The sequence below is a fragment of the Eubalaena glacialis genome, chromosome 1 (genome assembly GCF_028564815.1).
Source record: "Eubalaena glacialis isolate mEubGla1 chromosome 1, mEubGla1.1.hap2.+ XY, whole genome shotgun sequence".
NCBI lineage: Eukaryota > Metazoa > Chordata > Mammalia > Artiodactyla > Balaenidae > Eubalaena > Eubalaena glacialis.
Window position 1 is genome coordinate 195480567 of NC_083716.1, and position 15760 is coordinate 195496326.

The window sequence follows — 15760 nt, forward strand, 5'->3', positions numbered from 1 at the left end:
AGAGAGCAATGAAACAAGAGGTAAACTGAGGAAAAACGTGAGGCATGGCTTGCCAATCTCACTATAAAGAGTAGTTTTTACCTCGTAAACCTTGAGGCAACCAAAGAACCTGGGAGAAGAAAGAAGAGGACCTGGTGCTTACACTGAGGTGGGGCGGAGGGGAGTGGAGAGCTGCTTCCGCAGGTCCTGAGCAGCGCTGCGGAGGGCCATCCTTGCTGCCTGTGGACACTCACTTAGGCAGCTCCTACTTGGTGGCAGGCATTCTCCAGGTTCTGAAATACGGAAGTGAATAGAATAGACAAGCTCTATACCCCTATGAAGCTTACATCCACTATGACAAACTCAGGGTTTGGGATGTTGATCCCTTATACTTCCGGAGAAGAAAAGTGTGGAGGGGTGGATAGAGATAGAGAACTAACATCTACTGAGCACACACTACGTATGAGGCTCTGGACTGTACCCTCAGTCCAGAACAATCCTGATCTCCTGCCTACTTTGGATCCTAAATAGAAAAGACTACACTATGGCCTGTAATCAGTAGTCTATGAAATTAACGATCATAGAAATACTTAGAATCTTCAAACTGAGGCAGTCTGGGCACATGGAAGACATTCAATAAATACTTTTAGAATGAATGCATTATTAATCATAATTTTTAAAACTGTCAAATACTCAGCTTCGTTATTTACTATTGATATTTATTGTATGACATGAAGTAATCTGAAACTGTATAAAAGACACTGTTTGTCTTTCCCTCTTAAAGGGAACAATACCTAGATATTGCCTAAATAAAGAAAACACTTAGAGAATTTAAAGTAGTCCAAGGGGCTATATTAAGCAAACACTTCAGTTTCTTACATCCATGAGAATTCCTTATAAACAAACAACATGAAGTCACAAGAGGTCCTTCACCTGAGCAGCATCAGTTATCACAGCATAGATTCCAGGGGTGGCTAGCTGACCCTTATCTTCAAAATGAATGATGTTGAGAATCTAAGAAATAAACAATGGGGATTGTTCTCCTTTCTGAACTCAAAGGATACACACTTTGAAGAGACGTAAAGGGGAAGAATTTCATTTGCTTAGTGAAAACAAATGAAATTGTCCAGTGTATTTGCCTTCTCACTGGAATAAGTGAGCCATGTCTAGACAGGCACGGTATAGAGAAAAGTTTGTTGACTGGTTAGCTCATTTCAATGGAAGAAATTCAATACTGAGGAAAAGAAATATAGTTGCAAAATCCTCTGTTCAAACATGAAGAATACTCAAATATAGCATAAATTTGTGATTAAAGAATATGAATAAATGTTAACTGTTCCTATTTTTGATAGCAGTACACATTTTTTCTTTCCATAGCTTCATGATACTATATTCCTGCTTAATTGCTTCCTCAGTAGTCTTCTTTACAGCCTACCAAAAACTAAGGGAAAAAATTTTAATTACCACTATTTAGAGTAAAAATTTTAATTAACCTTCCTAACAAACATGGAAGGGGGAACCAACAGCAAGTCATCTGGATGGGAGTGGAGGAAATCATCTCTGCTTAGGCTGATGTTTCTTTAGAACAAGTGAAGATGCTGGTCATCCTGAACATGAGGTAGAAAGCAAGGAAATAAGCAAAAGCCCATGTCATGAAAAGTGGGCAATTTCTGTATTTTAGGAGTCATAGCTTCATGGTAAAGCTTTATTATTTTATCTGAATTGTTGTAGATTTTCAGCAAGAAATACTCACAATAAAATGTAAGTTCAAAACACATTCCAGAGACATGTGTAACTATATAATCATCTCTCTTAATTATCCCTGCTAATAGGAAACATAGTGGTAAAGATCACCCCAAATATCTTTGTTTGAACACTACTTTTCTGTGGATTTAATGGGGTTTGAGGTATAATTGACATACATTATACTAGTTTCAGGTGTACAACATAATGATTCGATATTTGTATATATTGTGAAATGATCACCACAATAAATCTATTTAACATCCATCACCATATATACTTACAGAATTTTTTTCTTGAGGTGATAACTTTTAAGATCTACTCTCTTCAGAACTTTTAAATATGCAATAGAGTATTATTAACTACAGCCACCATGCTGTATATTATGACTTACTTATTTTATAACTGGAAGTTTGTATATTTTGATTCCCTTCACCCCTGCCTCTAGCAACTACCAATCTATTCCAAATATCTCTTTAAAAACCATATTAATTGGGCTATGAATATAGTATAGTATCAACATATAATATGAAAAGTTGATGAGCAATAAGAATTACTACCTTGGGATTGTTGCTTGTTGCTGTCTCTCTCATTCTTTTGAGAAGTTTATGCCCAGTTTTAATGGAAACTAAAGAGACATAATGCATCCTTAGGAATAAATTTGGGTCTGAGGGAATATGAAAGTTGAGAAGTTTCCATTTCCACGGTCTCTTTCACTCTAACATTTAGGAATCTGTGTCCTGAAGACAAAGAAGTTAACAGGTGATCACTGGATTACCTATTACACAGAAAAGCGAAGAGAAGTTTTCTAAGAACCTTTGATCTTCAAAGTCAGAAGCAAACATAAAATAAATTTATGAGAGGAAGCCAACCTGGGGAGCATACCAGTGGCAAGAACCAACTGGCTTAGAACTAACTGGCTCAAGAGCAGAGGAACATTTGTATTTCAATGGAAAGAAGAAAAGAAAGTTTAAAAGAAAGGTGATAGTATATTTGATCTGCCAATAATTTAATATTTGAAAACTTCCAAAAGGGCCTTTCTACATATTCACATCAAAAAAAGTCATGGTCTCACCCAAATATCCATGCACAATTGTATTTTTATGTACAATATACAAATAGTCTAAGCAAGTCTAGCTCTAAAACATATTTCTCAGGTATATTTCATGACAAATTCCCAGGCTGAAGGCCAGGGTAAAACCAAGGAGGCCACTGCCCCTTCCATGATAACCATGTGGGTGGCTGCAAGATGATCAGGTGAACTCAGAACATCTATGAACTTCTTGTAGGCAGAACTAGATATTACTCATCTTTAGAAACTCAGCACCTACTACAGTGCTTGATACACAGTCACTACTGGATCAGTGTTGGCTGATTAATTAATAAATGTGTACCTTATAGGTGAACAATCATAGGTAGCTACCTGGATTGGGAATAAGTCACAGACTGAAATTCAAATTATGTTGGCAACTTGTTCTGTGAACTTTCACGAGTCAACTTCTGTCCATTCAGTCATCTAGGAAAGAGGCTGCCTGTTGGAATGTTTAATGTATCTAATGTGCATTGACGTCTTCATATAAAAGTACCAAATTACTCTTTATTAACTAAAGAACTCATTCTTTGTACTTAGCAAAGTGCTTTTATCTTGAAAGCACTTCCAATAATGGCAAATTACTCCTAATATTTTTCTAAAACCTTGACACATTTTAAGGACTAAAAATATATCTATAGCTCTCATTTGGAATTATTACTTTACCCAGTTCCAGATGGCTTCACTGTAATAATTTTTAAAGCCTTTCTCTGGTCTCTTACCTTTTTCAGAATTAATAAAATATTTTCATCAAAAGGGGTTCTAGATAAAACGGAATAATGTAGAGGCCCTTACACTCACTATTAAGTTCAAGGTCAATAAGACTTTAACTCTGTTCATTGTATCCAGATTCAGATAAATCTGAAGAAACCTTTTGCCATTATCCAGAGATTCTCAATCTCTGGACCATTACTAGCCCTGGGGACATAGGTCAATTCTAGTACTTAGGTGGCTCAGAATCACCAGGGGACATCCACACTCAATGAAAGAAACCCAAGTCCTCGGGAATCACTGAACTCATTCAGTTCTTCTAGCACCTGAGAAGTTAGGGGGGTCCATCAACAGGACACACTCAAGGACCCCTTGTACTTCGGCTGCTCAAATACAGGCCAGTCTTGGCTACTGGTACTTCAGCCATTTCCAGGCATCCTGCTGAGGGTCATTTGTTACGATAGCACACTGAGGTCCAGTTTCACAACTGGTGCAAATCTACCTGTCTTCAGTGCTGAAAAGAGGGAAAATGTTAAGAGAAAACCAAAAAAAGCAGAAAGCAGGAACCAATAACAGATTCAAAAAATGGTTATGTCTAACAGGCCCTTTACACGTAAATATATTAGTATTGTCTTCCCAACTCTGTATTTAACATAAAACAATGATCATTTTGAAAATGAAACACCTATATTTAAAGCATATAACATGAGGACATTAGTTGGAAAAGAAAAAAGTTGAAAGGAACTTTTGTTGGAAATTTGAAAAGGACTAAATATAGATCTTCATAACTGTTGTAAAAAAATTTTTAATTGTATGATTGACAAAAACAAAAATCAACCTCTCTTTTCCTTCTCTCTGTCTCATACACCAAAATTAATAAATTTCCCCAAAAGTATAAATTATTTCAAAATACAGAGTATTTGTAAATTTGTATTTACAAATAAAATACTGAATACATGTTTTGTTATGTTGTTCATTGCCTATTGATTAAAACGCACTTTGCTGGATTAAAATTTTATTTTGTTACACATACATTAATTTAGGAAAAAAAGAGATGAATGCTTTACCCCCTCTAATTATTGCTTCTTCTTCCTTGGCCTTCCAAAGGAGGGAAACATAAACGATGAAACTTAACAAGATCAAATGCAAAAATAGCCTGTACTTCATCAAAATTGCTTATGAATACCACATTTATGAATATTTATGTGAATGTTCATAGGAAGCTATGTCTTCCTTGTAATTCCTTAGAACATTGCCAGAACTATTTTTTGTTTTATAGATATTCAATTAATATTGATTAAATACCTTCAATCAACATACTATGAATTTTTCCTAAACTTCGATTAACTTATCCCAAATAAATTAATAAACTTTAAAGTATTTTTGAAAAGTACATGGTTCTTATACAAAAATAATTTATCTCAATAAATAATAGTGGAGTGACGTCTATAGGTAGGAGATATATCAGCAATACAGAGATAACAAGAGTGACTAAACACAGATTACCATCCATGACAGTTATTCTTGGTTCCCAACCCTCTTATCCTTTACAACAAAGACAAAAAAAGCTGAAGACTCACTTTCCCAAAGTCCCTTACAAGGAGATGTAGCCATGTGACACAGTTCTGGCCAATGAAATGTAAGGAGTCTATAGGGTGTGTTTAGGAAATTTTTCCTTTTCTAATATAAGGAAAGCCAGATATGACTAGCAGCTGCCCTTCCCCTCCTTCCTGCACTGAAAGCTGAAGTGATGCCCGGAGCTGTGGCAGCCATCTTGGAATCAAATGGGAAAGAATAAGAGAATCACAGTGATGCTGGTGCTGACATCACTGAGATGCTGACATATTGCCCTCAGCAACCTCCTCCCAGATTTTGTGTCATGTGAGAGAAATAAAACCCTATCTTTTTAAGCCACTATCAGAGTCTCTGTTGCTTAAAATTGAAAGCCTTTGTAACTGATAAAGAATTAATAAAAGTATTTTTTAAGTACACAAATAACGACTAGAGGTTCAAAGAAGGAAATTACATAAAGTAGAAAGATATAGGAAAGGCCTTGAAAAAGACTTGGCACTTGTTAAAAGCATAAGAGGCTGGGATATGAAAGTAGGGTGAATTTCAGGTAAAAATTATGCTATGGGCAAAAGATTTGAGGAAAATGTAAAAATTATTCTTCTTTTATTAAGCCATCTGTTCACAAGGTCATTTTGCTTAGTTTTATTTAAGGCTAAAGATTGATTTATATATTTAATGCTGCCAAATATTAACACATTCTCAATAATACTTGCAATATCACAAAAATAACTGATTTATTTTGGCAATTTGGTGAAAAAATGTCCCCAAAAGTATAAATAATGAAGCATTTTGCAATTTTAAACTCCATATGAACTATTTTAAATGCTTTTTGAGTAACTTATACTTATTAAAGTTTATTTTACATTTATTTTGTTTTTCTTTCTTTACTGTGTTTTTATAAACTAGGGAAACAACAACATCCTAATCCCATTTAATCATGATAAATTATTATTTATTACAAAAAGAAACTATCAGTAGCCAATGAATCATTGCATTCTTCATAAACCTGATTATTACATATACATTCTAAAAATAAATACAATAATGAGCTCCTTGCCTCTGCATAGATATGCGCATCATAATTATAAAACTGTGCAGGCTTCAGGTCAAACCAGTAGGTCAAAGCTCTGATCCTAACCAACCCAGGACAAAGCTGCTGATTAAAAGAAAAAATTAAATAACAACAAAAATCCTATCCCAGTGCAAGGGAATGCACTTGACAAATTGTTTATTAGATTCAAATGTCTCTGCTCAGCATAGGCAAATTCATTAAAAGATGAAAATGAAAGCCCGATGAGCCTGTAAAAATGAGAGTTCTCCAAATTTAATTCAAGGTTGAGGATGATCAATTTGGTTACTTATTCAGTGTGTAAGAACACTGGATAATTGGTGTTAGAGGGAAAGATTGGTTTTTATTCTCTGAGACAATCTCTAAATACATAATTATGGCATTACTCCAATTTGTACATTGTCATATTTCTGGAAGTATGCTTAATTATGCAATAGTAATAACTATGGATGCTTTGTGCCAAGACATCAAGACCAAAAAGTCTGTTGTGTATCAGTCTTCCCAAGCAAATTAAATAATCTTAATAAGTTATTTTAGTACAAGTTAAATATTAAGATGAGTTATATAAGACAAATAAACTGATGCATAATGGCCTCTAAGACAGATATGTATTTTTTAAATTCTGAAGAGTTCAAAACAGGGATGACATTAAACATGCTAACGTAAACGCCCTGTGCAGAGTAAAGCTGAAAATGTTATGTGAAATTATGTTTAATAAATCAAACTATTTTTATTTTAAAGTACTAAAAGGGTACCTGCTGGAAAGATGCTCAATTTTACTATGTTAACTAATGGGAATATAAAAGAATTTAAACAAGAAAATAGCTATGTATTTGTCACTTTAATTCATATTTATTTTAAAATCCTTAATCCTGGAACATATACAGATGTGTATATATGTGTGTATGCACATATGTATGTGTGTATGCATGTATTGGTTTTATTGTCCATTCATAGCTTCAGAGACCTGATCTATTTGCAGCTAAAACACATTGGTCTTGGGATCTGACTCTCAATAGTATCCTAGGGTCAAAGACTAACTTATTTTACTTTTAAAACATGTTTAAGCTTCTGAAGATTATCTGTATTTGCTTGTGTCAGTTACATATTGAATCCTATTCAGCAAACACTGCACAGCTGAGAGCAAGGTTCTAGCCCAGACATACAGGACATACATATCGTTCTCAAACCTCCCTGACTGCCAAACTTAACTACCACCACAAGCACCCTATTTTTAACAAAATCAAGGAATCATAGTTTGTTTCTTTCAAAATTTCTTTACCAACAAAAACAAATGGTCCATGTTCTGGAGTGAAGCTGGCAAACCTCCCAACAAGGCAGCCAGCAGCAAGAGAGTATCCTGTCCCCATGAAAGAAGCAGTGGTTTTTCTGTCCACCCCAGGCTGACAGGTATGGGGGAGGCCAGGCAGAGCCAGACAGAGCAGATCCAAAATCTATGCATGCCCATCTCTCTCTCTCTCTCTCTCTCTCTCTCTCTCTCCCCCCAACTCTCTCTTTCTTTTCTAGGTGGCCATCTATCTTTAGTAATCTGGACCATGAGGTAAAACTGATAAATGAGGGACAACCTATTAATCAATGAATTCTATTTTGATACCTAAAGAGTTTAGCCAGACATTTCTAAGCTTTCCTCATCAACTGCAAACATTACTTTTCTGTTTTATTTCTCTCAAACTAAGGATGCTAATCTTTCACATACCGTCACTTTTGGCGGGGATGGGGAGATTTCCATTATCACTGCCTCCCTGGTGAAAAGTCCACACTCTGAAGTCTAGGCTTCTTCTCTTTCTTTTCTTTTCAGTAGACTTTATTTTTTAGAGCAGTTTTAGGTTCACAGCAAAATTAAGCAGAAGGTATAAAGATTTCCCATATACCTCCTGCCCTCACACATGCATAGTGGTCCCCATTATCTACATCCCCCACCACAGTGGTACATTTGTTATAACTGATGAACCTACATTAATACATTATCACCTAAAGTCCATAGTTTATATTAGGGTTCACTCTCGGTGTTGTACATTCTATGGATTTGGACAAATGTACAATGACATTTTAATCCTCAGTAACTGTACAAGTTATTCTCCATTACAGAGGGAAATTTTTATAAATATATATATATTTTAAGAACTAATTCTTAAAGCCAAGTTATCATAATCAAATTGCTTCAACTCTTGGTGGATTCACAAAAATTCACATTGCTGTTGCCAATAACCTGTTTTCTTTTTTTTTCTTTCATAATTGAGATTTTATTGGCTGTTTTGAGGATCAGTACACAGACATTTCAATTTGTACACAATTCTCAACATATACGTACCAAAAATCTAAAACATCATGTAGTTGTGATTCTTTTCTGAACAGTTATTCCAGTGACTTTCCAGCTTAAAATTTAGGGGCAAATTTTCCTTCACAGGATATCAAGTACCAATATCTTCAAATATTGATATGCTGTTACATCATAAGTCCCACTAATTCACAATTTAATATCATATACACTACATACTCAAATTGTCAATCGTTCACAGCACATTAACAGTTACTAGAAGAACTGGACTACCACGACCAAAGATGTTACAGAGTGCACAAAATTCTGCCCAGGAGAGCCAAGATCAAGGGGTGAGTGGTTTGCTTTAGGAAACAATTCTACCAAAAACAACATCGGAAGAGAAGTAATTTAAAGTGTTTAAGACATTAAATGCACAACTGACTCCAAACTGCCATTTAGTATGCTTTGTATTATAGGATATAAAAGCTACCCTCCATTTGTGGAATATTAAGCTGACACCCAAGACAATCAAAGCCTCCCATATTCAATATCCCACTATTTTCTGGTTGTACCAAAAAATAAACAACCAGCAAATGATTTCATCTCTTAAAAAAAAGCATTTACACTTAAAAAAATGGAATGAGGTGGGATTCCCTCCTTTTAAAAAATGTTTCTAGAGCTACTAAAAAACCTGCATTTACAAAACAGTTGATAAGAATATTCCTCTGGATTGTACAAGAAGGGAAACAGGGACCCCTGATAGGACCAGGTGTGTGATATTAATTAGACTTGGCTTCTTTCTCTCCTGCTTCATCAGAAGCTGGGCTCTCCTCATTTTTAGTTTCTCCATTTTCTGCAGGTAAGTCTTCTTTAGTCTCTTGGTTAGCCACTTCAGCCTGTTTTCCCTTTGCTCCCCTTTTCCCTTTTGTTTGCACTTGTTTGTCGGAAGATTTATCCTTTCCTGCCGCCTTTTTTGGCTTCGTTTCCACTTTTGCAGGAGCCGGTTTAGCTGACAACCGCGCCGACCTCCTCTTGGGCTCCTCCTTCGCCGCCCCCTCGGCGCAGCTGACCTTCCTCTTGGGCGCGTGCCGGGTGCCTGGGGGCCGCGGCGCGCCGAGAGCCTTCGCGAAGCTGGGGGGCTTGGCCGCTGCCGCTCCTCCCACCGCCCCAATAATCTGTTTTCTAATGCCTCAAATCTTTTTGACAGAGTTAACTGGAAGGCTTAGTATTTGTTTGGGATTTTGGTTTTGTTTTGGCTAATTTTGTTTACATTTTTTTAAGCAACAGAATAAAATAGCCAAATTGAAATAATATTCTACTAAATTAATCATTTGTTTGGTTGAACTAATTGACCAATTTTAATCATAACAGTGTTATTAAATACAGTGTAAAGTGCCCTGACTGAAAATTAAACTTGCTCGAAATATGGAAATTCAGAAAATGTAACTATATGCATTGCCTGTATACAGCAAAATTTGCATATCATTAATATACCCTCATCAGACAAGAAGGTAATACCATGCGGGCCGTTTAAGTAACCTGACAATACAGTGCGCTTTTAAAAGCTTTGAATAAATGGAACCATACAGAATAATATTTATGTTACTAAACAGTGTGTAACGATGTGTGGCTCTTGAGTGCCACATCAATTGTTATTTAGGTTTTTAGCTTGTTCAGACATCTACCATTTCTTACAAGGATCAGGAAAGCCAGACTGAGATCATGTTAGGCTGATGCTTGGCCGGGCAAATCGTCAAGTAGCTTGCGTTGGTTTTCAGAGCCCCCTTCCCTTTGCCTGAACTTCCCTAGGTGTATCCCCCCATGTGTCTCCCTAGTGCCTCCCACCATATAACTTCCCTCACTGTCAAACCAGCCTCCCACCCCTCACCTAAACCTGCTCCAGGAAATGATGGGATAGACTCACTTTCATGTATAAATAGCTGACAAAGCTTCACTTGTTATCATTCCTGAGTTATATAAATTTTAGGTAAACAATATGCAAAGAATAAAATATTTAATTCTTAAATTTCAGGATCCTGGGAAGTGAAAAAAGTATTTTTGCAGGATGGCGTGGGAACAGGGCGGGCGAGGGGTGGGTGTCTTCTCAGCGAAAAGGATAGGGGAAGCTTAGTAATCTCAAATTATTTTCAGAATTGCAGTAAATATTCCTGTGTACTTAGGTCAGGTGAAACATTTCCCCATAAAATGTGACTGCTAGTATTTGCTTATATCAAATAGCTGAACAAGAGTCTGACCTACAGCTTCATAACTTAAACCATAATTATTTACAAGCCTCATTTCATCCTGAGTCACCCCCCCAACCCCCCGCAAATTACTGTAATCTACAGAAAAATATTTGGTTGTCCACTGCGTGTCGATGTTGATCTGTCATCTCTCACTCTATCCCTGTTGCCTATTTTACCCTGTCAACCCCAATGCCTTGGCTCATACACAAAAGAGAAGAATTCCATTTTCTCATCCTACCATTAAAAGAACGAAAACAGTAACTTTGTACTAGGCTAAGCAAGGAACAGGTCGAGAGACAAAGGGCCAGAAAATATGTGAGAATTAGGAGAATTGCCAAGAAAGTACTGAAGTCTCCTGCTATGATGAGGCTGTTAGCTAAACCCTTCCAGTGCTTCACGAACTATATAAAGAGAGAGCAACTTCCAGAGCAGCATTAGCCAGAATTCCAGTTCCTGTGTCTTGTCTCCGGCAATGGACATAGAAAACAGTGTAAGATGCATCCACCAGGTTTGACAGCAGCTGTACAGCTAATGAGAGATGTTCACTATGTTTAATCATATATGTTCAATTGTGAGCACCAAGGGTCACTGGCATTTTAGGCTGCATTCCTCCCATGTAGTTTCCTTCCTCCCTCCCTTTCCTTCCTTCCTTCTTTCCTTCTATTTTAAAAATATTTTCTATTTTCTTGTTTCCTATCACTTCAACCCAGTGGCCCTTCAGTGACCCCTACTGTGGTTCTGTTTTCCAGGAGAGGCCACATAAACAGGGCAAGAGCTCCCAAGAATTTATGGGGAAAGAGGAGCATTGCCTTGAATGGGTAGGAAGTTTAAAAATAAGCTGTGTCTGGGAGAGTCTAAAGGGTTCTCCCTAACCCAATGCCACTTCATTTCCATGATGGAGGCTACCACAGGTTGCAGGTTAAGAATTCAGATGAACCACACATGGGCAGACCTCCTGGATGAGCTAAAGAAAGACATCTTTTTTTCTGACAAGCCTCAATAAACCAGAATAAAGTTGTAGGATGTGCTTCACACAGACTAACAGAAACAAACAAAAACAACGTTTAATAGAAAGCAGCATAGTGCAGCAGGAAAAGCAGTGGCTGCGGAAACAGGAGGTGGGATTCTAATTGCTAGTGAGCTGTATAGCCTCAGATGTGTTGCTTACTCTGTGGCCCTGTTTCGCCAACTACAGATCAAGTGAGCTGTGTTCGAGGATCATGGCTTTTTTATTGTTTAAACACTTCATGATACTAAGACTAGAAAAGTTGATTTAAACATCCTATGTGTATTACATTTCTATTGCTGCGTAACAAATTACCACAAATTTAGCAGCTTAAAACAGCACACATTTAATATTTCATAGTTTCCATGGGTCAGGAGTCAGGGCTCAGCAAGGCTCTACAGGGCTGCAGTCTAGGTATGTACTGGGGCTCAATTGTCATCTAGAAGCTTAGTTCTCATATGGAAGCTCAGCTGGTGATCTGCTTCCAAGCTCATGAGGTTGTTGGCAACATTCAGTTCCTGTGGTGGTAGGACTGAGGGTCCTGACTTCTAGCTGGATGTCAGCTGGAGGCCACTGTCAGTATCTAGAAGCCAGCTACAGTTCTTTGCCAAAGGACTTTCTCCAGAGGCCCTCTGATAGCATGGCAGCTTGCTTTTTCAAAGCTAGCAAGGGAGAAAGAGAGAAAGCCTACTAGCCAGATGGAGTCTTATATGATGTAATCACAGAAGTAACATCCCATCACCTTTGCCATATTCTATTGGTTAAAAGTTAGTCACAGGTCCCAGCCACACTCAAAGGGACTGGATTAAACAAGCACATGAACACCAGGACGCAGTGGTCAGGGGGACCACCTTAAACTCTGTCAGCCACATTTTTGTATTTTTTCCCACACTCTGTCCTTCAGCAGATCCTGTCAGTTCAACATTCAAGACATACTCCAAATGTGCCACTTTTCATCGCCTCCATTTCCAACCCAGCCTCCCTAGTCTACGTCATCATTTTCTGTCATTAACATTACTGCTACATGCTCGTGTGCACGCGCGCTCACACATACACACAGAGACATGTGCACACACACACACTTATCTTGATACAACCAAAAAAAAAAAAAAATACTGCTAAAATCTCTTAAATTGTCTCCCTCTCTCTTGCCCTATTAGCTTAAAACCTTCCAATGGACTTCCTGTTATATGTGGAATAAAATCCAAATGCCTTACTTGCATGACCTGGCCCCTGACCACTTCTGTGATCTCAACCTCTTCTGTTCTCCACCTTTTCTCACTCCACGTCTGCTACCACCAAGCCCATTCCCACCTCAGGACCTTTGCACATGCTTTCTCCTGACAGAAATGTTCTTCCCTTAGATCTTTACTTGGTGGTTCCTTCTCTTCATCCATTCCTCACTCAAATGCCGCTTCCTCACAGACCTCCCTAACCACTCTACGTGAGTTAACCAACCCTTGCCCTATGCCAGGCATTCTCTGTCCTGATACTCTGATTTATTTTCTGCATAGAACTTACTGGTATGTGAAATATGTGTTTTATTGTTCAAAATTTGTGTCCTCCACTTAGAATGTAATGTCCATGAGGACAAGTCACTGTATCTCCAACAGTGCCCAGTATCACAAATATTGAATGAAGAAAACATAGAAAAACCAAACTCAAATTTTTAAAATTAATTGAATAATATTGGTTATCTGGAAATTTACTATATTGTCCTTAATTTTTTCAGTTTGCCATGGACCAATGACAGGTTTATCAGTAACTGCCACCTATTCCTGCCCAGCTTTTTGAAGACCATTACCTTATTTTATCAACTCCATAGCAATTGTTTCCATGAGGGAGCCCCTGTACTGAGTCTAAATATCTGGTGAGTGCTTGGGAAATAGATCTCTTGAGTGACGGACTCACAAGCTTTCGATCAAGACGTACAGCAGGCGAGCGCGAGGGGCGGAGCCTACCCGGCGAGAGCGGGGGACGCGCGGTGTGACTGCCCAGGAGAAAGGAAGGCGCTTCAGTTCCGGCTTAGGCCCTTCGCCCTCCTCCCTCGGCCTCCAGCCTCCGGCAGGGCGAGTAGCCGCGGCGCTGGGGCGGCGGCGGCGAATCTGAATGCAGTGAGAGAGACCATGGAGAAATCTCTGCTTGAGATTTCAAGAATTTTGAATACTGGATTAGATATGGAAACTCTGTCTATATGTGTACGGCTCTGTGAACAAGGAATTAACCCACAAGCTTTATCATCAGTTATTAAGGAACTTCGCAAGGCCGCTGAAGCATTAAAGGCTGCTGAAAATATGACGAGCTGACTTTCTGAAGAAATCCTGATGAGATATGTTAAGCTTTGCAGGAGGATTGAAGATTGCATTGTAGTTAAGAATGTACAATGAAATCACTGCATGTAGCAATGTGGAAACATTGTCCTTTTTAAAAGAATGATAAAACCATAGCTTTATAAATCAGTAGAGAGTGGCTTACGGAGAAAACTATCAGTTGTGTTTACACCACATCTTATTTTTTTTTAACAGTTCTAATGCTTTGGCACTGCTGTGTTCATATTTATGTATTCCTTATTTATAGCTCTGATAGCTTTAATTTTCTAAGCAGTCTGTCTATCAGATGTGCACATCTGCTGTGCCTGGTTGAAGTATAGTGAAACCCATCGGTAGTAATGTTGTAGTTATGACTTGTTGACATTTCCATTATAAACTTTAACTTTGAATTGTTTATGCAAAATAACTGGATTTATGTTGTATTAGGCTGAAAGTTGACAATTTCGGCTACCAGTTGTGGATTTTGACTTAGATTCAGTATGCATATCAGAATCTTGTTTTTTATAAGAGCATGGAAAAACATTTGTTGTAAACTGCTCTTTAACAAAGAATATTTAGTTTTTTTAAACATAAAGTTTGACTGGCAGTTAATAGTGTGAAGCAGATCATATTTGTATTGATTGAAGAATGAAACTTAGAAACTTAGATTTTAAAAGTAATGACAGTGCTTAGCTTACCATTATTTATCATTTGAATCATTTAAATTTAGTGAGAATATTAATTGAGAATGTTTTTCTTTCTAATTTTTATACTCTGTAAATCACGGCCTTAAAAATAATAATGCATAATGAAACAATTCCAGCATGGAAAGTCTTTTTCACTTTTGTTACATAAAAATAATTTGAGTGCTAACTTAATATACCTTGCGTGGTTATCTAGTAAATCACTAAATAGATGGTGTCACTCAACAAAGAATGTTATTATTTTCTGAAGGAATAAAGATTTCCAGTTATTAAACAAAAACTAAATAATCAAGTGTTCTGTATCAGGAATTCTAAATGTGCCTTTCTAAGATGATTTTTATATGTCATTATTTTTACCCTGAAAGTTTTAACTAATCGAAGTGACGATTCAAAATAAATTTTAGAAAACTTAGCATGGATTCTGTTCCTATAACAGAATCTCAGTGGAATATTTTTCCCAAGACTAATACAAATTTAATCTGATTTTTTAAGACTTTGTTAGCTTCCATTTAAATGATAGTATAGGGACTTCCCCGGAAATCCAGTCCAGTGGTTAAGACTCCACCTTCCAATGTAGGGGGTGCGGGTTTGATCCCTGGTCAGGGAACTAAGATCCCATGTGCTGTGGGGTGCAGCCAAAAATTAAAAAAAAAAAATGAGAGCACAAGCATATACTCTTTGGTAGCATTTTTTGTTCTTCAGACAAACCGAAGTAATTTTAATAAGGCTTAATAATATTTAATGGCAACCTTCTGTTCTATTTTAAAAATCTAGTCTTCTGACCACTTTGACTTTTTAAATACATGACATCTTTACCAAATGCACTGAAGGTCTATTATAGGGAGAATTGGTTGGGAGACAATAAAAGTTTTGATTGTAAGTCATTCGTTTAATTAAAAAACATTGCAAATACTGCATGTTGTTATTTATATAAAATCAGAAAAAGGACATTCTTGTCACGTTCCAAAATTTGTATATACTTTTAGGTCATAAGAGTTAATAGTTTTATTTATGACTTTGTGGATTATGTTATTTATGTGTGAAACAAAG

General features: G+C 37.1%; 2 protein-coding genes across 2 annotated transcripts; one reads left to right on the forward strand and one right to left on the reverse strand.

The window, feature by feature from the left end:
- Positions 1 to 9221: 9221 nt before the first annotated feature.
- LOC133091731 (non-histone chromosomal protein HMG-14-like) lies at positions 9222 to 13094 on the reverse strand. Its single transcript, XM_061190986.1, has 2 exons — positions 13012 to 13094; positions 9222 to 9627 (listed from the first exon to the last, which is right to left on the reverse strand). Exons 1-2 carry the CDS (start codon positions 13092 to 13094, stop codon positions 9225 to 9227), a joined length of 486 nt encoding a protein of 161 aa, XP_061046969.1. The 3' UTR covers positions 9222 to 9224.
- A 349-nt stretch (positions 13095 to 13443) lies between these two features.
- On the forward strand, positions 13444 to 14003 carry LOC133091742 (mitotic-spindle organizing protein 1-like). The gene is made up of 2 exons (XM_061190989.1): positions 13444 to 13450; positions 13612 to 14003. Exons 1-2 carry the CDS (start codon positions 13444 to 13446, stop codon positions 14001 to 14003), a joined length of 399 nt encoding a protein of 132 aa, XP_061046972.1.
- The last annotated feature ends 1757 nt before the right edge of the window (positions 14004 to 15760 follow it).

Bases quoted from the DNA above. Each gene is read 5' to 3' on its own strand.
- LOC133091731 (XM_061190986.1), bottom strand. From the start codon at position 13,094: ATGGATGAAGAGAAGGAACCACCAAGTAAAGATCTAAGGGAAGAACAT. The intron at 9,628-13,011 runs GTGGGAATGGGC...TTGAGGCATTAG, and splicing joins GCATGTGCAAAGGTCCTGAG to AAAACAGATTATTGGGGCGG.